At 24.2% G+C, this 23,748-nt stretch overlaps 1 protein-coding gene across 5 annotated transcripts; it reads right to left on the bottom strand.

Moving 5' to 3' along the window:
- Nucleotides 1-1,553: 1,553 nt before the first annotated feature.
- Nucleotides 1,554-21,311, bottom strand: LOC122507220. Of its 5 annotated transcripts, XM_043619848.1 has the most exons (9): nt 20,902-21,311; nt 19,214-19,266; nt 6,810-6,866; nt 4,139-6,116; nt 3,862-4,037; nt 3,480-3,642; nt 3,137-3,400; nt 2,755-2,976; nt 1,554-2,122 (listed from the first exon to the last, which is right to left on the bottom strand). In XM_043619848.1, the coding sequence occupies exons 4-9, from the start codon at nt 5,933-5,935 to the stop codon at nt 1,670-1,672; spliced, it is 3,075 nt and encodes a 1,024-aa protein (XP_043475783.1). In that variant the 5' UTR covers nt 5,936-6,116; nt 6,810-6,866; nt 19,214-19,266; nt 20,902-21,311; the 3' UTR covers nt 1,554-1,669. The 5 variants fall into 5 exon arrangements, with proteins under 5 accessions (XP_043475783.1, XP_043475775.1, XP_043475791.1 ...); XM_043619840.1 differs by lacking the exon at nt 6,810-6,866; XM_043619856.1 differs by lacking the exon at nt 19,214-19,266.
- Nucleotides 21,312-23,748: the final 2,437 nt, after the last annotated feature.

Genomic DNA, 23,748 nt, shown 5'->3' with positions numbered 1-23,748 from the left:
CAAAATAATTTTATCGTTTCAGGATGGTATAATATTGTGTAGCATTTCTGTTTTTCTGTAAGCGTAATTTGTTCTCCTGTACCTATTTTATCAAATACTTATTTTAAAAATACTATATATACAAAAAAAGTTTCCATTTTTCGTAAAATAACATTTGCCGATTTGTTTGTAAATATTATTGTGCTTCATGTAAATAAAATCCATACACAGTAAAACAACATCACTGGAGTAAATTAATTAAAAAAAACATTCATTTAATTAATAATTCATTAAATTCATAATAATTAATTTCATAATTAATTTTATAAATAATTAATTCGATAATTAATTTTATAACTAATTTCAAAATTAATTAATTCAATTGTTAATTTCATAATTAATTAATTCAATTATTAATTACATAATTAATTACTTCAATTATTAATTTCACAATTAATTACTTCAATTATTAATTTCACAATTAATTACTTCAATAATAAATTTAATAGTTAATGTCATAACAAATTTGATAATTAATTAATTGGATAACTAATTGTATAATTAATTTCATCATTAATTAATTAATATTAATTGCATAATTATCGTAATTAGTTAATTCGAAAACTAATTTACTAATTATTTAAATTTAAAAATTATTAATTAACTGTTAAACTAAATTTTATCTTATGCTTCAGCATCACATTTTTCTATATTACAATTTTGTAGATTCAGTGTCACCCTATTGTTATTCTTTCCTTTCTATATAATAGGTTAATTAGTATAATATTACTAGTATTTTTCAGATCACATCAGGATTTACAAGATTTAGATAACAAAAATTATTCAACAGTGCCAGAAAATCTGTTTTTTTTTTAATAACTACATAAAACGTAACAATTATCAACAAATTCAATCGAAGTATCTACAATAAAAACTAATATATTACGAGAATCTGGAATGTTCAAGAGATTCAGAAAAAGAAAAGTATTTTTTTTCTAAACGTTAAAACAAAATTACACACTGAAAAAGAAAACAAATTTTAAAAAATAAAATTCAATGAAGAGGAGCTTAAAGATGATAAATCTAATTCAGAACTTAAAAACAAACCAAGAGTATATGGGTACAATTTTGCTAATAATGACAAAATTGTTTTTAATTGTTTTACCAAATAATATTTCTTTTATCTATTATGCAATGATTCACATGCATTAAATTCTCTCTATATGTGAAATATTTTCCTTGGGAAAAATTATTATTTATTTCACGGATGGCCTATATAATTAATTAATATTTGTCGTAGATCTTTGGACACAATTAGGACTAGTTTCACCAATACTGATTAAAAGTTAATCAATTATTAAATCCTCAATCAATCAAACATGAAGTCGTTAAACTGTCTTTAATTTTTTCGTCCGACATAGGAGAAAATGTATCTTGACACTTTTTTTTATTTATTATTATTTTATTTATTCTTTTGTTTCTTTTTTTTCTGTTTCATTAGCTGTGGGAAGAGTTTTATTAGAGCTTGGAATTTGAAATTTTGATTAATGTGGATTAGTTTCAAAGTTATGATGAATTTAATGCATTTGTGGTACAGCGTACTATGTACCATGTAGCTTTTAATTGTGATTGGTGGAATTAGCCCTTAAATATATTATTCAAAACTAACAGAAAGGAGAAATTATTTTTCCTAAGCATACGCCTCTCTTTCCTTCTCCATTTCCACTGGACCACTGCCCCAGATTTTTCTATTGGTGGTGTAAGGAATAAATCCCATGAGAAATCCTGAGAAAATAATCCAACCACCAGCCATGAAAAATGATAGATCCCATGTACCGGTGATATCGAAAAGTAATCCCGCTAATGGTGGTCCTAATAAATTGCCAATACCCTGACAAAGAAGACTCAGACCGTAGGCAGTCGTAAATCTCTCCAATGGTATCAATTCAACGAGAATTACCGGTGTGAAACTAAAATTACTCGCAAAAAATAATCCAAAAAATGCCGAGACAATTATCATGAAATAATAGTTGTAGGTTAAAAATGACATTAGACATGTTGCCACTCCACAGGCAACGAGGCAACAAGTGTAGGTTTTGCTGACATTCATCCAAGGTTGATCGCCAGCCCAGCCTAAACCAATCTGTGAAACAATTTTTTCTTTCAATATTTCGCCAACAAGTGCCTAAAGGTGCATAGTTTACTTTTTTTTAGTCTATATACTCATTATGTACTTTAAATTGAACCCAGTGGTGAAAAAAAAACATTTACGTTCGAGGAACAATCCTAAAACATTTCATGTCTGACACATTAACATTTTTAAAACGTTTCTTGTTCTAAAAACGTTTTTAGAACATGATTGATTAATAGTACATTCTTTGTCAGACATTAAACGTTTTAGGAACGTTCCTAGAACCTCAATGTTTTCTTTTACCACTGGAATAGCACCGAAAGCTTCCTCAGAGTTGAAATTAACTTGACTGCAAGTTTACACACTTCTGAATCTTTAGTCGAAAAGCTCATCAAACTTAAAGTAATTCCTTAATTGTTCACTGCGCTTTTCAGCATTTGACGCTAAAGTTGACTGAAAATTTCATGATGGAATCTTATGAACGATAATTACTTCAAGAAATTAAAAAATTACTTAAAATTTCATGAGATTCATAACTAAAGATTCCAAAGTCTGCAAAAATCTTTTAGAAAACATTCGCAGCCGTATAGAAAGTGAAGTCTCATTATTCTCTCGTGGTTAATTAATTTCAAAAATCCGTTTACCATTCCTATTGTATTTGTAATTCCAATGATGCTAAGTAAAAAAGAACCCTCATCCTCCGAGTGTCCATTCCTTTTGAGATGCTCAACGAGATAAAAATAGGGGACAATGAACCAGGTGAATAGTAAAATTGTCGACAAAGACAGTAAAAGAAAGTGTAATTCGAGAAACATTGAAAAGTCCATCATTCCTTTTAGTAATTCGATCAATTCACTGTACCATTTCTGTAAAAATAGAGGATATTTTAGTACTTTTTGAAAATTTTCTTTCTAATGCAACTATTTGATTGATGCAACTTTTAATAAATCTGGTTAAATAAATTTGGTTTAATAAATTTGAAGTTATTAAAAACTGAAGCATAAATAAATTTTAAACGAAACGTGCCTCCTCGCTCTCCTTTGCCAAAGTCGTCATACTGTTTCTGTATATATTCGGACAGCTACTAGCTCTCAGTCTATACTTGTGGAGATTCAATACAGCACCTCGATACATAACAGAATTTCTGTGCACTCGAATATCCTTGAAGTAATGAGTATTTGTACTAAACTGTCTCCTAAGCCAGGGCAATGAATCAGTTCTAACAACGCCACCTGAAATTCCAGGTAGATGATGTCTCGATACGGATTTCGCCCGTTCGGCTTCAGCCATCTGAGAAAAAGAACAATCAACTTCGTTAAACTCTATTTATTAAAAACTTATTTTTGATAAACACTTCTAAATTACTAACAGCCTGAGCTACTTCTTTTGCCAATAACGGATTCGTTTCCTCCAGGTCCTTCCTAGACATTCTTCTGGTGGCAAGAACTTTCGTTGATGCATGAGTTGAACCAGGACGAGAATCCTTCGTCTGATTTTGGGCTCGCTTTGCTTTGTCCGTTGCTTGCTTTATCCTGAAAATGTACGGTTCGTTAGTTTCTGAAAAGTGTACTATTTAACCCCTTTAGTTAAAGACTTTGGATGTCTAATCTTGGTACTTAAGGAGTTAAACAAAAGAAAAGGGAAATAGTTAAGTGGAGGTGTGCAAAAATAACGAAAAGTAAATTGGATTAGTTGCTATAAATTATTTAGGCTAAAGTAAATAAAAATCGTGCAGGTTGCAGATAGCAGACCAGTCTTGTAACCTCATCGACATTGTGACTCCTCGCTTATTGAATACATCAGGATTCCAATCATCGAGCTTCTTGTCGGACAAGGATCTGCACAGCAAAATACTGGGATAGTTTTCCAAAATTACGTTATACAGTCTTGAATTTGAAGAAAGGGATTCTAGAACCTCCAAAGGCACCTGAAAGAAAATAATTCTTTTTGTAATTAGTATGAATAAATAGTATGTCAATCAAAAAACCATACTATTACGATTCTAAGTGAAGAATCAAGCTAACGAACCTTTTCACTCTGTCTCACGAAAGTCGGCAAATTGACAACACTCCTAAAAGATGTTCCCCCTCCGTCAACAGTCGTTGGTGTTTCCGTACTCGTTCTCAAACTTTGCAACAAATACTCAGGTGTTTTTCCACTCTTGAGTAATTTTCGAAGTTCCTCAACACCGGGAAACTCCTCGACTGGAGTATTCGGTGATCTGGCACCATCCGATCTCGCCGTTGATTTCTTCGGTGAACCTAAATTCTGCTTTCTCTGCTCTAAAATCCACCATTTTGGATCTCTCATCACTGCACCGCAGACAATCATGTTGAAGAATGTACCAGCTAATAGGAGTATAGTTCCCCTCCAACCGTATTCCTTAATGAAAAACGAAGTCATTGGTGCGTATACAAATGTACCTATACCTGTACCGCAAGCCCCTAGACCTACAGCTAGAGTTCTTTTCTTATCGAACCAATAAGCGATGCTCACAACCGCAGTGACGTAACACAAACCCAAACCTAGTCCCGCAATGACGCCAAAAGTCAGGTACATTACCTCAATGCTGTTACTGAAGCTGCTTAAAACAAATCCCATTCCTGATATAAAACCCCCAGCTATTGTCATATTCCTGCATCCGTAACGATCAACCAATGCTGACATCACAGGTCCTGATAGTAGAGGCACCGCCATGAATAATGACCCAATCCAAGCAGTCTTAGCCTTTGAGGCTCCAAATTCCTCTAGGAATTTACTATACAATAGACCAAAACTGAAAGAAACTCCATCGGCCACCATGGAAATTATTAATGACGCCATCACTACGACCCAACCCCAACCGCCGTCAGGTATCTTTGGTTTAATATCCTCCGTTTCATCGTTCAACGATTCCAAACCATCTTCATCGTCATATATCTCCAGTATACTCTCCCCACCATCAATCGAGTCTCGTTTCTTATCAACATCAATATAACCGGGATTTGTTATCAAAATTTTTTCAGGATCAGAATATTTTCGATGAACCAGTATTCCCTGTGTTTTCTCCGGTGATTTTCTTGTTGTCTCCGTTTCATTTTCACTTCTCTCAGTGGGACTTGGACCAACGGTAAGATTTGGCGACGTCAAATAACTATCAACAGGAGTCGCTGGTATTCTATCCTCCGTACAATCGGTAACTGGACTCAAAAAATCCATTTTATCACGAAACTCATCACCAATACTGAAATCATCATTTGTCGTAAATTGTGTTTCTCCATCGGGTGTTAATGATTCACTTCCATCAATTGTAAATGGTGGTGTATTTAACATTAGCCGTTCATCGGCAATGCTACTGAGATTCTCTGTATTATTCGAATCTTGTCCAATTCCAGAACTTCTGGACGAACTTCTCGTTTCATTTGATTTCGATTTATTGCCATTGGATTCAATTTTTGTATTCTCTGAAAGAGTTGTTGTTTTTTTGGGGGATTTTTCAAATATTTCCTGATCGGGTGAACTAAGTGGTGAACTGGGAAATACTGTGGGACTGCCATTGTGCCAGCCAACAATGGGCGCTGGTCCACGTTTTTTGTCCTTATTTTTTTGATCACGTGATATTGAACCAATTGATTCTGTGTCCTTATTTTGTGGAATTTCTTCCTTTTGATAGTTAACGAGGCGTTGATAATTGCTGGCATCTTTCTTCACGTAGAGACCCTCTTTTCGTGGTGGACTGACAATTCCTGAATCATTATTATTATTGTGATTATTATGATTCTTGAGATGTTGTTTCACCGCGTCGCTAGGATTGTCACGAAGGAAGTTTCGGTTCCTGTCGGCCATTCTTCTAAATATAGGTATTTGTCGACTGGCTCCAGCGACGCGGCCAGCCTTTTAACCCCTGAATCTCGTTTGGCACGGCACCCGCGACACCGTCAGCTACCATAAGGACCTTCCGACGGTTCTCGCACCGGCTCCGAGGTGTCGAATCCCTCAGCATACACGCTTCTTGATCTGCCTTTTCCTGGGGAAAGAATTTTTATTCGTTTCTTTATAATGACACAATGAATTTTTTACAATATTAAAAATTGGTAAAATTTAAGTCACTATCCTTTGGGGCATGTCAATTACGTCGATACTCCAAATCCCTCAACTCGTTTATATTCTTGCCGACAACAGCAATTCTAATTATTTACTGCTTTCAATTTCTAAGGTAATTTTTGAACCTAAAAGCTTTGAAAAAATGTTTTCACTTTCTTGATTCGAAGCAAAAAAAAAAAAGAGTTCTCGACTCTTAGCGTCAACACCAACTTCAGAGTTCTAATAATAAAAAAAGTAATTTCTTGTTTTCAGGTTTAAAAATATCCTTAAAATTTTTATTCCTTTAGCCGGCTTTAGGTGAACGTAAAGAGTCAAATTAGTAACATTCACAAAAATCCCAAAAAATAATTTTCGGCTCTGAGCATCGACGTCAATTCAGAGCACTTTCAAAGATCTTTCCAAGTATTTAAAAAAAAATGTTCGACATGCCCTTAAAGATTGTAACTATTTCAAGGATATATAATCTTTTATGAGCATTAGTTTATATTTTGAAAAATTGAATTTCTACACATTTATTTGAAATAACAGTATAATTTTTCTCTATTAAATGATACAAAAAGGAGTTTATAAAAAATAGTAATTCAGTGTGGAAAATAAGAGAATTATAAAGAATTACCATTTTTATTGAGTCACTCCATACTTTGTTCCAAAATAGAACAATATGGATTTGAAACTAAAAAAAAATTAAAAATTTTTCATTAAAAAATTATATTATTCAAGGCAATAAAAAACATTAGACTAACTACTGAAAAATTAACTATATATTATGCAAATTAAACGTGCAAATGTGTAATTAATGTAATTAGAATTCGTGCTGTATTTTAGTTATATACTTTAATCAATATTAAATAAACACGTGTGCTTTTTAACATATAACACTAAATTGTTAATTACAATAAATTAATTAATTAATTAATTACTTATTAACTAAAATAAAAATTAATTTTATTAAAAAATAGTTTTTTTAAAATTAATTTCACTAAAAAATAATTTTTTTAAAATTAATTTCATTGAAAAATAATTTTTTTTAAATTAATTTTTTTCATCTAGATATTATTTAAATTTGTATAATTATTATTTATGAAAAATAGAATGAAATACAATAAAATAGAAATAAAATATTGTTAATTAAATTCATTGAACATTGTAAATAATAATTAACAAGTATAATAAATAAAATGTACAAAGTGTCCAAAAAGTTTCAAACGAATTTTAATATTTCTATAGAAATTTAAAAATTGAAATGAATAAAAGTATTGAAAAAATTAAGAAAATAGAAATATTCTCACCGAGTGTAAAATTATTTAGACACACTGTACATATTATTCATACAGAGTCTTCAAAAGTACAAAACTAATCAAATTTTTCGAAATGTATTAAAAAAAAAATTATTCCAACGAAAGATCTTTAATAAATTTTAATAAATTATCTTTAATAAATAAATAAAAATCCTAATAAATTACAAAAATTTTATTTATAAAATAAATTTTATAAATTATAATATTTTAGAAAGAAAATTAATATAATATTCTTATTAATTAATTATAATAAATAATATAATAGAAAAATTAATTTAAAAATAAATTAATTAGGATCTACTTGACCGATTCCGTACTTTTTCAACACTCCATATAATATTAGATTTATTGACTAAAAACAAAGAGAAAAAAAAATTATTTATAAAAAAAACAAAATGAGTACTCACCATCAAGGTAATATATAACAAGACTTATGCAGGTGCACATGCGTGATTAGGTTTAGAAATATATTTGCGACATACGACGTAATGTGAGCATCGTGCAATAAAAGAAAGAAAAAAAAAGATAGAGGAATATAATTATTTACAAAGCAATCGTTTAAGCACTGCTAGCCAAGAACTGTAACGATTAATAATTCTCTAATATAATCTACGAAGGGGAAAAAAATAGATATTAATAATAAACATACAAACAAATCATGCAAAATAAAACCTGTTAAAAATTAGAAATTGTATTAATAAAATTAATAACAATATTAATTACAAAATTAATAGAACATGCATTTTTATTAAATACCAAAAAATGTATTTTTTATTGTATAAAATTAAAGTTCAAGATAGATGCTCTCGTATTGTTTGAAAATTAAATTAATAAATTAATTTAATGAACGAATTGAAAATTTTATATTAATTAATTAATTAATTAATTAATTTTAATTATTATATTTGTTAGAACAATATATTTAGAGTGTCTATCGTAACTTTAAATTTATATTCAAATATAATAAATAATTATAGTCTAGTATTAAAAGCAAAAATAATTTTACCTAACAATAATAATAATATAAATATAATAATAATGGAGAAACATAATAATAGTTTTATTAAAGAATAATTTAATTCAAAAATTATTCATTTTCCGTAAATAAGTAAATAAATTGAAGAACAACAATAATAACAATTAAAATAGTAATAATACAATAATAATAATAATGAAATAATAAAAATAATAATAATATTGTTTATTGAATTTTCCCAGAATTTTTGAGCCCCAACAGAGTTAGTCCCACATTTTTTCATAGTTTTAAATTTATTTATCAAATAATACTGTTGTTATTAGTACAAATTTTATTCATGAATTTTTTCATAAACAAATAAAATTTCCCTTATTCTTAAGGCTATTTTGCAAATACAGACTAATAAATTTATATTTGTTAACTGACTAATATAAATAATAATGAATTATTATCCATGGAGAAAATGTGAATATTTAAATTTCTTTCAAGGAAAATTTTTCTAAATATTTCCATAGGTACATTGGCCAAGGTTACAATTTATTTTATTATCAAAGAATCAGAGGTGAAAATATTTTGTCACACGCAACAATTCTGAGAAATAATATGAAAAAATTTCCCTATTTGATTTGTATGATGAAAGTTGTGACTAACATTGATTTTTGATGATTTAATCTTTAAAATTTCCAGATTGATTAAAATAAAAAAAAAATTATATATAGAGTAATATACAGGGTGTGACAAAAGAATGGAACAACTTAAATATTTCTTAAAATATGCATTTTGGGGCAAAATTTTTGGAACAAAAATTGTTGATGGGCTTAAAAGAATTATATTAATTTTAATCCATTTGGTAATTTAATTTAAGCCCAGCAACTTTTGTTTCAAACATTTTGCCCCAAAATGCACTAATTATACACTTCAAAAAAAATTCTTTCTTTGATTCTAATTGTTTTCGCGCAAAGAAATTCAATATAAAGAGTTGAAATAAAATTAATTTTTTGTAAAATGAAGAAAAAAAATCACGATTACTAATACTTGATAGTATTTATAAATTATAAGTGAATGAAATTTATTGCCCTCATGTTGACTTCTTTGAACCAAATATATTAAAAGTTTCATATTATTTCCTTAAGACATCAATATTACTGTTTACGTTAAACAATAAAGCAGTAGAGTAAATTTTTTGTCTCTGTAAAAAATGTTAATAAATATTCAGCATTGACTGCATTTAATTTTCGTCAATAATAAAATTCTTTTTAGAAATTCATTTATTTTCATAAAAAAGAAAATTCATCACAGAATTTCAATTATTTTCAATTCAATAAATTGTAAATCAAATTCCTCGAAAAATGACGAAGTTGAAGTCCACAACGTTTATCAACGAAAAAAATTTAATACCTTTCAAGTATTATTTTTAATTTAATATTTAATTGGTAAAATAATTATTATCAAAATATAAACATCAATCTTTTCTTTCTAAATATTTTTGTGTCAATATTGCTGCGCTTTTTTAATTAATTTACTAAGTAGACAATTTTTTTCGTTGATCAACGTTATGGACTTCAACTTGGTGAAAAATGTATAATAATTATTCTTAAAATTTTTATTAAAACTCGTGAAATGATTTCAATTATTTAAAAATTTGTTGATAAATTTATGTATTAGAATTTAAGAATTCAATTTTTGTCTGAAAATCTGGGAGAAGTCAGAGAAAAACAAAATTTAATTTGTGAAAATAAGTTGATATTTAGAAAAAAAAATTTTTTTTAAGAAGAAAGGAATAAATTTACAAAAGGTTTAAAGGGTCGATTATAAACTTTTGCGGATTTTCTAAATAAATTCCCACTCGTTTAAAATTTATTCAAGTGCAAAAACCTTATATGCTCAATAATACATATACAGACAATAATAATTATTGTGCGATTTGACTGCAAATTTGATTTGTTTGAACACGCGAAATATACGTCAGCATTTAATCCCCTAAAGTGTAAGGTCTCCTTCTCAGATGAAAAGCCTCTTATCAAAAGATACGTAACTTCTGTATGTAATAAATGAAAATTTCATTTTTCTTTCTAAACAGAATATTAATATTTAAAAAATGGAATATTTAGAAATATGAACATAATTATTCAATTTGTATTCTCTCTATAGAAGAAGGTGCGGGAATTAAGTTATTCAGGTCAGTTAAAAATCGATTAATAGTCCTATCATTTTTTTTTTTTTTTTTTTTTTTTTTTTAAGTAAATGTTTAACCTTTAAGGTCTTTTGGCGTAGAGTAGATGTCTTGTCACGCAATTAGACACGGTCTGGAAAACAAGGACATTGAAAAGATCAATAGGTCGTGAAATGTGGATCATTTCCAAAAAGAAATGCGTTTGGCATCAAGTGGCATTTTACGGAAATGCATATATAAATATGTGAGTGTATGTAATTTTAGTTTCAAAATTAAAATTTTCTTAAATTTCATTCAAAATGAAAATTTACTTTAATTCAGAATAAAAAAAATTTACTTCAATTCAAAAAAAAAAAAAAAAAAAATTACTTAAATTAATTCAGAACTGAAATTTATTTTTCAATTCAAAAGTTTCTTTTCTTTAAATTTTTCAAATAATTCGCATGAGAAGGAAATAAAATAGTGAAAATCCATGAAATGTATTTTTACTCTTCAATCAATATTGTAGCAACGATAGAAAAGATATATACACTCTGCAACATTATGATAATAAAAACTAAATCAGATTCTACAACCTAAAAAATAAATTACCCTGAGAAATAAATTTCTTGACCCAAGGAAATAAAAAAAACCGTCAAGGTCATGTTTAAAATAAAGGGTAATAAGTTACATTTCTAAAAGTCAATTTCATAATTTATAATTATTTCCAAAAAAATATGCTTTGTTTCATTTGAAATAATTTCAAAAATGGTACTTTTTGTTTCATTATAAACAATTATTATATTTTCAAAATAGTACTTTGTTTCGTTTAAAACATCAATTATTTCCAAAATAGAATTTGTTTCACTTTAAATATATTAAAGAATAAAGAATTGGAAATAATTATTTCACTTCATATGCAAAATTATTCATTCGACTTGAATGGTAATGATTTTTTTTTCTACAATAATTATGAAATTATGTCGTGACGAGTCAATAGAATTGTGTCTTCAAAAATACTTTGTTGTTGAAAAAATATATATAATACCAAATTCTAAAATTGAGGAAACGCGCAAATATTTCTAACTATTTATAATCAAAATCTTTCTCAATGTTTATTAATAGTAAATCATTTTAATACGTCATACTTCCTAACTCTAAACATAATAATCTTACTAGTTGAAAAATAGTTTTTAGAGTGATTTTGTGGAAAGAGTTCAGACATAACAAAAAAAACATAAAAAAAAGAAATAAATAAAACAGAAAGAAAACAAAACTTAAATAATGGGAAAATTAAAGTACATAAAAAATAAACTTAAGTATATAAATTATGAAAACAATATTTTAGGGTGAAGAAATTACCCTATTTTCCCTGTCAGAAAATATAAATAAATCATTATAAAAGATTACATAAAACTCTTTTTCGAATAAAAATATATTCCATTCATATTTCTAAACATTTTTTTTTAAATAGATTTTTATAGATTAAAAACATCTGTTTGACAAAAGTATTTTCTACACATGTTTTTGATTTTTTCTTTAATGTGAATATATTTTAGCAATATTTTTTTAGTACTTCAATAAAATATTCCTGCAATATTTTTTTTAATATTTCCATAAAATATTCTTCCAATATTTTATCAAAATTCAAATGAAATATTCCTTCAATATTTATTTAATATTCCAATTAAACATTTCTTTTTTATATTTTTTAATATTCCTCAAATATTAAAACAATATTCCAATGGAATATTCCTCCAATATTTTTTAATATTTCAATAAAATATTTATCAAACATTTTTCTAATATTCCTACCAAAATTTAATCAACAACATTCCTTTAAAAATTTTTTTAACAGAATTCGCACAAGATGGGTTCATTGCAGAAAAGCCTGACGAGTCGGAAAATTGTAGCCTCAGCCTAATCGGATAATTAGAAAAAAAGTTATAGCAATTTAAAAATGAGTATAGGTCAAGTGTACCCTTGCTGGCCAGAAATGGCCTAACAGTTGTACCTAATGTGATTATACAGGACAAAAAATCCAATTTAATAAATCCAGACCGGAAAGTCCAAGAAAAAAATTCCAAAGTACAAAAAATCTAAAATAAAAATTTCCAAAGTCAAAAAATCCAAAATAAATAAATAATGAAACTTGTGAAAAAGACACATTTTTACTTTTACGCTATAAAATCGGAATTATTTTCAACATTTTTAAAAAAATTCTTTACAAAAATTCAATTATTTTGAAACATAAAAAAATTCAATTATTTTCGTAAATAAAAAAATTCTAAAAGAATTTCTATTATTCTATAAAATTTTTAATACAATTATTCCCATAAATACAATTATTTTCAACAATTTTAATCAAATTCTTTATAAAAATTGAATTATTTTCAAAAATAAAAAAATTCTTCACAAAAATTCAATTATTTTCATAAATAAAAAAATTTCTAGAAGAATTTCAATTATTCTATAAAATTTTTAATACAATTATTCCCATAAATACAATTATTTTCAACAATTTTTATAAAATTCTTAACAAAAAGTCAAAAATTCAATTATTTTCAAAAATAAAAAAATTCTTCACAAAAATTCAATTATTTTCATAAATAAAAAAATTTCTAGAAGAATTTCAATTATTCTATAAAATTTTTAATACAATTATTCCCATAAATACAATTATTTTCAACAATTTTTATAAAATTCTTTACAAAATGTCAAAAATTCAATTATTTTTAAAAATAAAAAAATTCTTCACAAAAATTCAATTATTTTCATAAATAAAAAAATTTCTAGAAGAATTTCGATTATTCTATAAAATGTTTCAAAAAAAGGAAAGGTACTTTTTGACCAGAACAAAAAATCCCCAAAAAAATAAATCCAAAGTGAAACTATTTGTTATTTTAATTTTTTGGATTTCATTTACTATGGATTTTTTTATTTGGACTTTTTGTTTTGGACTTTTTGTCCGGATACCCCTAATGTTGACCACTTTGGGTTTTGACGTCATTTTTCGAAATTGCATAAAAAAATAGGCAAAAAAAATTTTTTCTTCTTGTCGCCCTAATAGGTCTGAGTTTGTATACTCCCATGGAGTGTATATCCTAAAAATGGGCCGAGTGGGACAATTGGGGGCAAAGTTAGGGCAATTTAAATTTTGAATATGAAAAACGCCGATTTTTAAAAAAGTTTTTTGCAAAAAAAACATTTAAAAATTTGTTTAAGAAAATTTGCACAAGATGGGTTCATTGCAGAAAAGCCTGATGAGTACCTATTTCTGAATTTATTTAAAGAATAAAATAATTTATTTTATTTGAAGATAATTTAATTCCAGCAGAAAATTTTATTAGTTATGAAAATTATTGGATTTTTTCAAAGAATTTTCTTAAAACTTGAAATTAATTTAATTTTATAAATTGTATGGAAACTGTGTAAATAATTATATTCATTGAAAGAATTTTATTAATATTTTGAAAAAAATTGAATTCTAATGAAAAATGTTATTAAAATTTATTTAAATAATTGAATTTCCCTAAAAATTTTATTATTTGTAAAGATAATTTAATTCCAGCAAAAAATTTAATTAGTTATGAAAATAATTGAATTTAAAAAAAATTTTCTTATAACTTGACAATAATTGAGTTTTATCTATTTTATGGAATTTGTATAAATAATTGAATTCTTCCAAAGATTTTTGTTAATATTTTGGAAAAAATTGAATTATTTACTGATATTATTTAAAATGGTATTAAAAATAATTAAATGTTTCTGATGAATTTTATCAAAATTTTGTTTAGGTAAAGAATTGAATTCTTTTAAGAAATTTTATTAAAGTGTTAAATATTGAAAATAAAATTGAATTTCGGAAAATTTTTTAAAATAATTTTATCGTTTCTTTAATTATTGTATAAAAAAAAAGTTTCAATTTAAAAATAAAAATTTTTATTTATCGGAAAAAAAATTAATAAAAAAACATAATTGACAAAAATAGTAACATTAAAAAAAAATTATTCGCAACATGTAAAAATTTGTTTGAAACTAAAAAATAGAATTCAATGATATGAATGAAATATTTGATTGTAGTAATGAAAGAAAATCATCATTCTAAATATATACTCGTGCAAAAGATAATTGTACTTTGTTTTTACAATGATTCAATTGTAAACTAATTAAAAATGAATAATGACACTATGAATGTGTATATGTATATATAGTCATGAAAACTAGACTATAGTAAATGTTTGTAGCGGGTTTTGTGACGTAAATGGAGTAGGATAAAATTGGGGGGTGGAGTCGCCATGGTTACAGACTGGTCGATTTTATCGTCTCCTGTACTCCATGGAAATGGAGAAAAGTAACCTTGATGTTTTATACTATCTCTCAGGAAAAAGAGAGAGAAGAAAAAATTCCATCCTTCTGGTATATAGGTCACAATTTCTCCTCATAAATCAGCGTTAGAATCTTTTTTTTTTCTTCTTCTTCTTCTTTTCTTTAAACAAGCTCATCACTACATTTAAGAAACAAACTCTTCCCAATGACCCTGAATTTTCACCGAAACTGTTTCTATTTTCAAATAGCTAGGTCAACTTTATTTTACACAAACACACACACACACGTTCCAAAAAGCTAATTTCAAATATATTTCCTGTGAAAATTGCAAGATTTTTGGCTCACATAAAGTGATTTCTTCCTAAATTTATACATTCATTAAAAAAATTTATATAAGAAAATCAAAAAAAAAAAAAAATAGAAAGAGGGAGAGAGAAAAAAAGTAAGTAAAATTGCTCGTACCAGAGGCGACAAGTAGTCTTTATTTAACTAAGAAGAAGTCAACAATGGGATTAAAGTTGTTTCATAAATGATTCGTTTATTTTATTTCTCTTTTGACAAATTTTTTTTATGAATTATTACTATGAGCGGAAGATAATTATAATTTTCGAATTGATAAGCTACTGTTTATGTCACTTGGGGGAAAAATCCGAAGCAAATTATTTTTCTTTTTTGTTAAATTAATCAGAATTTAATTATTTGATAAAATATTTTTTTGTTCAATAGCAGACGAATGAAAAAAAAACAAAAAAAACTAGACAGCAAAGAAAAAGTAAAGAAAAGAAGAAAATGAAAGAAAAAAATAGAGAATTTAAAAAATAAAAGAAGGCAAAGAAGAGAACAAAAAACAGAAGAGAACAAAAAACAGAAAAGAACAAAAAAAAACAGAAGAGAACAAAAAAAACAGAAAAAATACAAAAAAGTACAAAAAAATAGTAGAAATAACAAAGAATATAAAAAAGGAAAAAAAACAAAATATTCAAAGAAATAGAAAAAAAAGAAACAATCAAAGAAAAGAGCAAAAAAAAATAAAAGAAAAAAACTAAAAGTACAAAAAATAGTGGAAAAAACAAAGAATAGAAAAAGAAATTGAAAAAATACAAGAAAATAAAACAACAAAAATACAATAAAAATATTTTTAAAGAAACCAACTAAAACAAAAAGAACAAAAAAAATAGAAGAAAACAAATAAAAACAGAAAATGGAAGAAAACAAATAAAAACAGAAAATAGAAGAAAACAAATAAAAACAGAAAATAAAAGAAAAAAAATAATAAAAAAAGCAATAAAAACAAAAAAATGAAAGAAAAATTCAAAAAATCATAGAAAAGAATACTAAGGAAACAGAAAGTAAAAGAACAGAATAAACAAGAAAAATAAAAGAATGAAAAATAAAGAGAACAAAAAAAATAAAACAAAAATTCAATTATTTTCAAAAATGAAAAAATTCTTCACAAAAATTTAATTATTTTCATAAATAAAAAAATTTCTAGAAGAATCTCAATTATTCTATAAAATTTTTAATACAATTATTCCAAGAAATACAATTATTTTCAACAATTTTTATAAAATTCTTTACAAAAATTCAATTATTTTCAAAAATAAAAAAATTCCTTCACAAAAATTCAATTATTTTCATGAATAAAAAAATTTCTGGAAGAATTTCAATTTTTCTATAAAATTTTTCATATAATTATTCCAAGAAATACAATTATTTTCAACAATTTTAATCAAATTCTTTATAAAAATTGAATTATTTTCAAAAATAAAAAAATTCTTCACAAAAATTCAATTATTTTCATAAATAAAAATATTTCTAGAAGAATTTCAATTATTTTATAAAATTTGTAATACAATTATTCCCAGAAATACAATTATTTTCAACAATTTTTATAAAATTCTTTACAAAAAGTAAAAAATTCAAAATTCAAAAATTCAATTTTCATTAAAATTCAATTCAAAGAAAACAAATAAAAACAGAAAAGAAAAGAAAAAAAATAATAAAAAAAGCAATAACAACAAAAAAATGAAAGAAAAATTCAAAAAATCATAGAAAAGAATACGAAGGAAACTGAAAGTAAAAGAACAGAATAAACAAGAAAAATAAAAGAATGAAAAATAAAGAGAACAAAAAAAATAAAACAAAAAATTAAGAAAAAATGTAAAAAAGCAAAAAATGAAAGAAAAAGTAGAACAAAATATTTGAAAAAACAAAGGAAACGAAAAATAAACAAAAAATGGAAAAAAAACAAAGAAAACAAAAAAAAATTTTTTTAAATGTAAAAAAAACCAAAAAATGAAAGAAAAAATAGAACAAAGGAACCAAAAAAAGAAAAATGAAAAAAATGGAATGTAAAAATAATAGAAAAGAACAAAGGAAACAAAAAATAAAAGAACATAATAAACAAAAAAAAAGAACACCGTTTTTTGTCTCAATTTGATATCCTTAGAAGAATTGTTAAACAAAAAATCAAAAAAAGATAAAAGAAAAAAGAAAAAATAAGAGAAATAGTAAAAAAAACCAAAAAAATGAAAGAAAAACTAAAAAAAATTAATTGAAAAAAAGAAAACAAAAAATAAACATGAAAACGAGAAAAAATGCAAAGAAAAAGTAGTAGAAAAGACAAAAAGTAGAAAAACAAAAAAAATGAAAGAAAGAAAATAAAAAAGCAGAAAGGAGAATTGAATTTGAATTGAATCTTTATAATTAAATATATTAAATTGATTTAAAAAAAATCGTTTCAAAAGTAAAAAATTAAAAATTAATTAAAAATTTCATTAATAAGTTTAAATTTAAAAAAATGATTATTTAAATTTTAATTCTTTTTGAATTAATAATATTTCGGGAAAGAAGAAAATATATTCAAAACATTCGAAACAAAGTGTTTAATAATGAATTCGGTTTTCATTCATATTGTCATTGAACTTTACATATGTACACGAAAGTAGTAGCGGCCAGGAAGTGGTCAGCCAATGAGAAGAGTATATATTTAACAACTTTCACTACTTCCAGTAGTTTAGACAGTTTTCAGTCAGTCAATAAATTGTCAACAATACAGTAAAATTTCAATTTATCAAAAATCCCGTTAATTTCCATAAAATTAATTTTCTAATAATAAAAATTTTCAATCTGCTTTAATATTATTTCCAATAAATAGTGAAAATAAAAGAAAAAAAAATTTCTTCCAACTATTTTCCAATGACATTTTGCTATAAACAGTGTCAACAGTGTCAATGTCATTGACATTTAGCATTCATTAACAAATTGTAACCCAGGCACGTACACAAATAAAATTTTAGAAAAGTGAAAAAAAAATTTATTTTAGTCATTAATTAACAATTAGGATAAATTTCATCAATTTGCGGTGTGACAAATTTTCATGATGGAAACATTAAATAAACAAAATTTCCATTGAAAGAAATATTGTTGTGAAATCAATATAAATTGAAGAGGTGACATGGAAAAAAAATGCCTAAAATGTAAATTATGACAGGATTTTTAAAAACCTTGAGACTACTCTGTATTTGCAACTGTTTCTTATTCTTATCTTGACGGCAAAAGACAGAAAGCGTATAAATCTCGAGAGATCATATATAAATTTTGAATATATACCATTTTACTTGCATTTGATTCCAAAAAACAAGTCATATAAGAATTCAATTATAATTGAAATAATAATACTACTTTTTAATTATAATGATAATTAATTAATAATTATTAATTAATAACTATTAATTAATAATTATTAATTAATAACTATTAATTAATAATTATTAATTAAAATTATCAAAATTAATAATTTTAATTCGGTAAAATTTATTTTAACAAACGAAATAGTATTAAATCAAAATTAAATCAAAATTAATAATTCAAGTACATTAAATTTACAATTAATTAATATTTTTTTTATTATTTATTATTATTTTCATTTATTTTTTATAGATTTTTGTATAATTTTAAAAATAAACTTTTTCAAATTTTTGTATATTTATTAATTTTATTTCTTTTTAACTACTATACTTATTTTATAAATTTTATATCTTATATTTTTTCTCGTACAAAAAATTGTTTTCAATAGAAGAAAATTACTTTTCGTAATAGATGTTTTTTCATAATTCTCGCAAGTTTATTATTTTTTTTTTTTTTGTAAGAATATAAAATTTGCAAAAAAATAATTATTTGCAGATTTATATTCTCTATAGCAATGGAAAATAAACAAGTGACAAAATAATTGTTTTTTTTTTTTTTTGTAACACGATAGTCACCTCTCCATTGTTTTACGATACTGTGCCACTACTGGGTGAGTGTTCTCAGCCAACTAAAAGACAAGAAAAGGTTCATTCAGTAGAATCGTGCATGGTGCAATAACTAGTTACAGGCAGGTGGAAAAAAAATTATATACACACCCATTACAAAATCATTAAAAAAAAAAAAAAATTTATTCCCATTTCTAAACGAAAGAGAACTAATAGAAAAAAAATAATAACATTTATGTACCTACCGGGTGTCTATAAAATTCCCGATTCACTGATTTTATTATTTTTTAAAATATTTTATTTATTTATTAATAAATTAATATAATTAATAATAATATTAATTAATTATAATTAATAACAATATTAATTAATTATAATTAACAACAATATTAATTAATTATAATTAACAACAATATTAAGTAATTATAATTATTGAATAAATATTAATTAAGATATTAATTAAAAAATTAATTTTAAGGAATAAATACTAATTAAAAAATCAATTAAGAAAATCTAATTAAAAAGTCACTTAATGAATGAAATATAAAATAGTTTCATTTAAAATAGATTAATTGTGATTTATTCTAAATTAGACTAAATTTGTTTTAAATTAAACTAAACTTTTTTGAAAAATAATTAGAACAGTAATTGTTATTAGAATAATTATTGCTAAATAATTAATTTTTTGCATGATATGTTTTATTTTAATTAATTAACAATAGAACTAATTTTAAATTTTTAAAAATTTTAAATTTTAAATTTTAAATTTTAAATTTTAAATTTTAAATTTTAATTTTATAAAATTTTAAACTCTTTTAGAAAATCAAGAATTTTGTCGACACCCCATATGTACAATACTCGAAATAAAAAATAACAAACAATGTTAAAATCGCAAGAAAACACCATAAAAAAGTTTTTTGTACAAAAAATAAAATATTGAAAAATTCTATTTATTTACACCGACTACCAAATATTTCAAAACTTAAAAATTTGATGATCCAATTTTTTCTAAATTCAACTTCTCTAAAAATACCCATACCCCTTCCCCTCTCCTCTAATAGCAAATACAATAAAATATATTTCATTTTTAAAAAATTCATTTAAATAATAAACAAATAAATAAACTTCTAAAAATTTTTAAAAAAATTTTTCATTATTTCGGATCATTATTTTTTAATGAAAGAAAATAATATTAAAAAAATTTTAAATATCGAACAATAATTGTAATTTTTTTTAAATTTCTATAAAAATATTTTTTGAAAACGAAGAAAAGTTAATAAAGAAATTCTAGAAAAAGAAAATTAAAAAGAAAAAAAATTTAAAAAATAAAAAATACGAATAGAAATTAATAAAGAATATTAATATTTTTGAAAAAAGGAGTAAAATATTTTCATCACCAAAAAAAGGTCAATAAAAAAATTAATTCTTGTAAAAAAAGTAAATATTGAAAAATATTTTTCATTTTCCGAAAAGAATCTAAGAAATTAATTTTTTTTTTTGAAAATTTTCTTTTATAAATATAGAGCGAAAAAAAACCAAACCGGGGCGTTTTCTCATTGATTCATGGTCGCTATAATCACAATATTCCCTCAGTGGGGGAGAAAGATCACATTCAACATTTTCTTGAAAAATTGTGTGACGAGAAAATAATAAAAGAAAAAAAAAACGACGAAACAATAATAAACATCAAAGCTCACCACTGCAATTGATTGAAATTCTAGATGATATTTCCAATCTTCTTTTCCAGAAAGATTTCCCGAGTTCACTTTCTTTTATTTCTTCAAAAAATTCAAATAAAAATAGAATTAGCTAGATGATTATGGTGTGTGCGATGACAAAAGAGCGCCTCCTTTTCAAATATCTAAACAGAATGCACTTTTATGAATGAAAAAAAAGCCGCACTTGACCGAATTTAACAATGGAGGAATATTATTTTTCTTAAATGACTTTTTCTCATTTATAATGAAAAAATCATTGATAAAATTTTACTATTCCTGTTTCTCACTCTCTATCTCTCTCTCTGTTTAGGGGGATGAAATTAGATTTGAGATTAACCCTAGTGCGGAACACAGAACGAACTGAAGAAGATGAAACCATTTACCGTGAAAACACCTGAACAAGGGCGCATGCCACTCATTTATAGTCTTGCGCAGTAAACCATGATTGTATACATTCAAAGACGACAGATTTATTATCCTCGAAAACATCACAAGCACAAGCTGCTCGCTTTTTCTTCATTTGATAACGCGAGAAATAGATTTTATTGTTTGTCTATCTAAAAATTAAATTTCACGTGGAACGAGAGGAAAAGAAAATTTTCGAATTTTAATTTACGTCATTATTGTTTTTTTTTGCTTGGAAAGAAAAATTTTGTAATGACAGATATAAAGTTCAGGCCTCGAACTCATCTGGTAAAATCTACTATTTACTACTTTTTTTACGATTTCCTACTATTTGGATATTTTTTTTTTTTTGCTTGTTACACGACGAGAAAATAAAAGAAGAAAAAATAATAAAAAAGCAATCAAAACAAAAAAATGAAAGAAAAAATGCAAAAAAAAATCATAGAAAAGAACGAAGGAAACAGCAGGTAAAAGAACAGAATAAACAAAAAAGTAAAAGAAAGAAAAAACAAAAAAAATAAGAAAAATAAAAAAGAAAAATAAAAAATAGAAACCAAAAAATGAAAGAAGACGTAGAAGAAAATAATTGAAAAAATAAAGGAAACAGAAAAAGATAAAAGAAAAAACAAAAAATAACAGAAATAGCAAAAATAGAGAATTTAAAAAATAAAAGAAGGCAAAGAAGAGAACCAAAAAAAACAGAAAAAATTAAAAAAACGACAAAAAATACAACAACAAAAAATAGTATAGAAAAAACAAAGAATATAAAAAAAGTAAAAAATCAAAATATTCAAAGAAATAGAAACAAAAGAAACAATCAAAGAAAAGAGCAAAGAAAATAGAAAAATAAAAGAAAAAACTAAAAGTACAAAAAAATAGTAGAAAAAAACAAAGAATAGAAAAAGAAATTGAAGAAATAGAAGAAAATAAAACAACAAAAAAGGAAAAACAAAAATACGATAAAAATATGAACAAAAAACCAACTAAACCAAAAATTAAAACAAAAGAATCAAAAAAATAGAAGAAAACAAATAAAACGAGAATATAAAAGAAAAAAATAATAAAAAAGCAATCAAAACAATAAAAAAAATGAAAGAAAAAATGCAAAAGTCCATAGAAAAGAATACGAAGGAAGCAAAAAGTAAAAGAACAGAATAAACAAGAAAAGTAAAAGAAAGATAAACAAAGAAAAGTAAAAGAAAGATAAACAAAGAAAAAAAATATTTAAAATAACAAAAAAATCAAGAAAAATAAGAAAACTATAAAAAAAACCAAAAAATGAAAGAAAAAGTAGAACAAAATAATTGATGAAACAAAGGAAACGAAAAATAAATAAACAAATGGAAAGAAAAACAAACGAAACAAAAAAAGATAAAGGAAAAAACAGAAAATAAAAGAAATAGCAAAAATGGAGAATTTAAAAAGCAAAAGAAAGCAAAGGAGAGAACAAAAAAACAGAAAAAATGAAAAAAACGACAAAAAATACAACAACAAAAAATATTAGAAAAAACAAAGAATAAAAAAAAAGTAAAAAAAAACAAAGTATTCAAAGAAATAGAAAAAAAAACAATAAAAGAAAAGAACGAAAAAAAACAAAAAAAAATAAAAGAAAAAAACTAAAAGTACAAAAAAATAGTAGAAAAAAGCAAAGAATTGAAAAAGAAATTGAAAAAATAGGAGAAAATAAAAAAATAAAAATACAATAAAAATATTTTTAAAAAACCAACTAAAATGAAAGGAACAAAAAAATAAAATAAAATAAAAAAAACAAAAATACAATAAAAATATTTTTAAAAAAACCAATTAAAACAAAAGGAACAAAAAAAGTAGAAAAAAACAAATAAAAACAGAAAATAAAAGAAAAAAAATTTTTAATAAATGTAAAAAAAAACCAAAAAATGAAAGAAAAAGTAGAACAAAATAATTGACAAACAAAGGAAACAAAAAAAAGGAATGAAACAATAATAGAAAAGAACAAAAAAAAAACAAAAAATAAAAAAACAGAATAAACAAAAAAAATAACCAAGAAATGAAAGAAAAACTAGAAAAAAAAATTGAAAAAAATTCAATTACTTTCATAAATAAAAAAATATTTCACAGGAATTCAATTATTTGAAACAGAATTTTCCTGATATTTAATATTTTTCGAAAAAAAACAATTATTTAAATAAACTTTTATAAAATTCTTCGCAAGAATTCAATTATTTTTATAAATAATAAAATTCTTCTGAGGAATTCAATTATTTTTCTAAATTTATAAATAAAATCATTGCAAAAAATCAATTATTTTTATAAATATTAAAACTCATCGCAGGATTTCAATTATTAAATTGAATTTTATTACAATTTTAAATGAATTGCGCGAAAAATTCAACTATTCTTAAGAATTTTAATAAAATTCTATGAAAAAATTCAATTATT

Source organism: Leptopilina heterotoma, unplaced genomic scaffold (assembly GCF_015476425.1).
Source record: "Leptopilina heterotoma isolate Lh14 unplaced genomic scaffold, ASM1547642v1 Lhet_114, whole genome shotgun sequence".
Classification (NCBI taxonomy): domain Eukaryota; kingdom Metazoa; phylum Arthropoda; class Insecta; order Hymenoptera; family Figitidae; genus Leptopilina; species Leptopilina heterotoma.
This window is presented reverse-complemented; position numbering and strand designations above follow the sequence as displayed.

Coding starts and splice junctions, on each gene's coding strand:
- LOC122507220 (XM_043619848.1), bottom strand. CDS start 5,935: ATGGCCGACAGGAACCGAAACTTCCTTCGTGACAATCCTAGCGACGCG. Junction 4,038..4,138: donor TCGTGAGACAGAGTGAAAAG/GTTCGTTAGCTT, acceptor ATTTTCTTTCAG/GTGCCTTTGGAGGTTCTAGA. Junction 3,643..3,861: donor TCGATGAGGTTACAAGACTG/GTCTGCTATCTG, acceptor GTACATTTTCAG/GATAAAGCAAGCAACGGACA.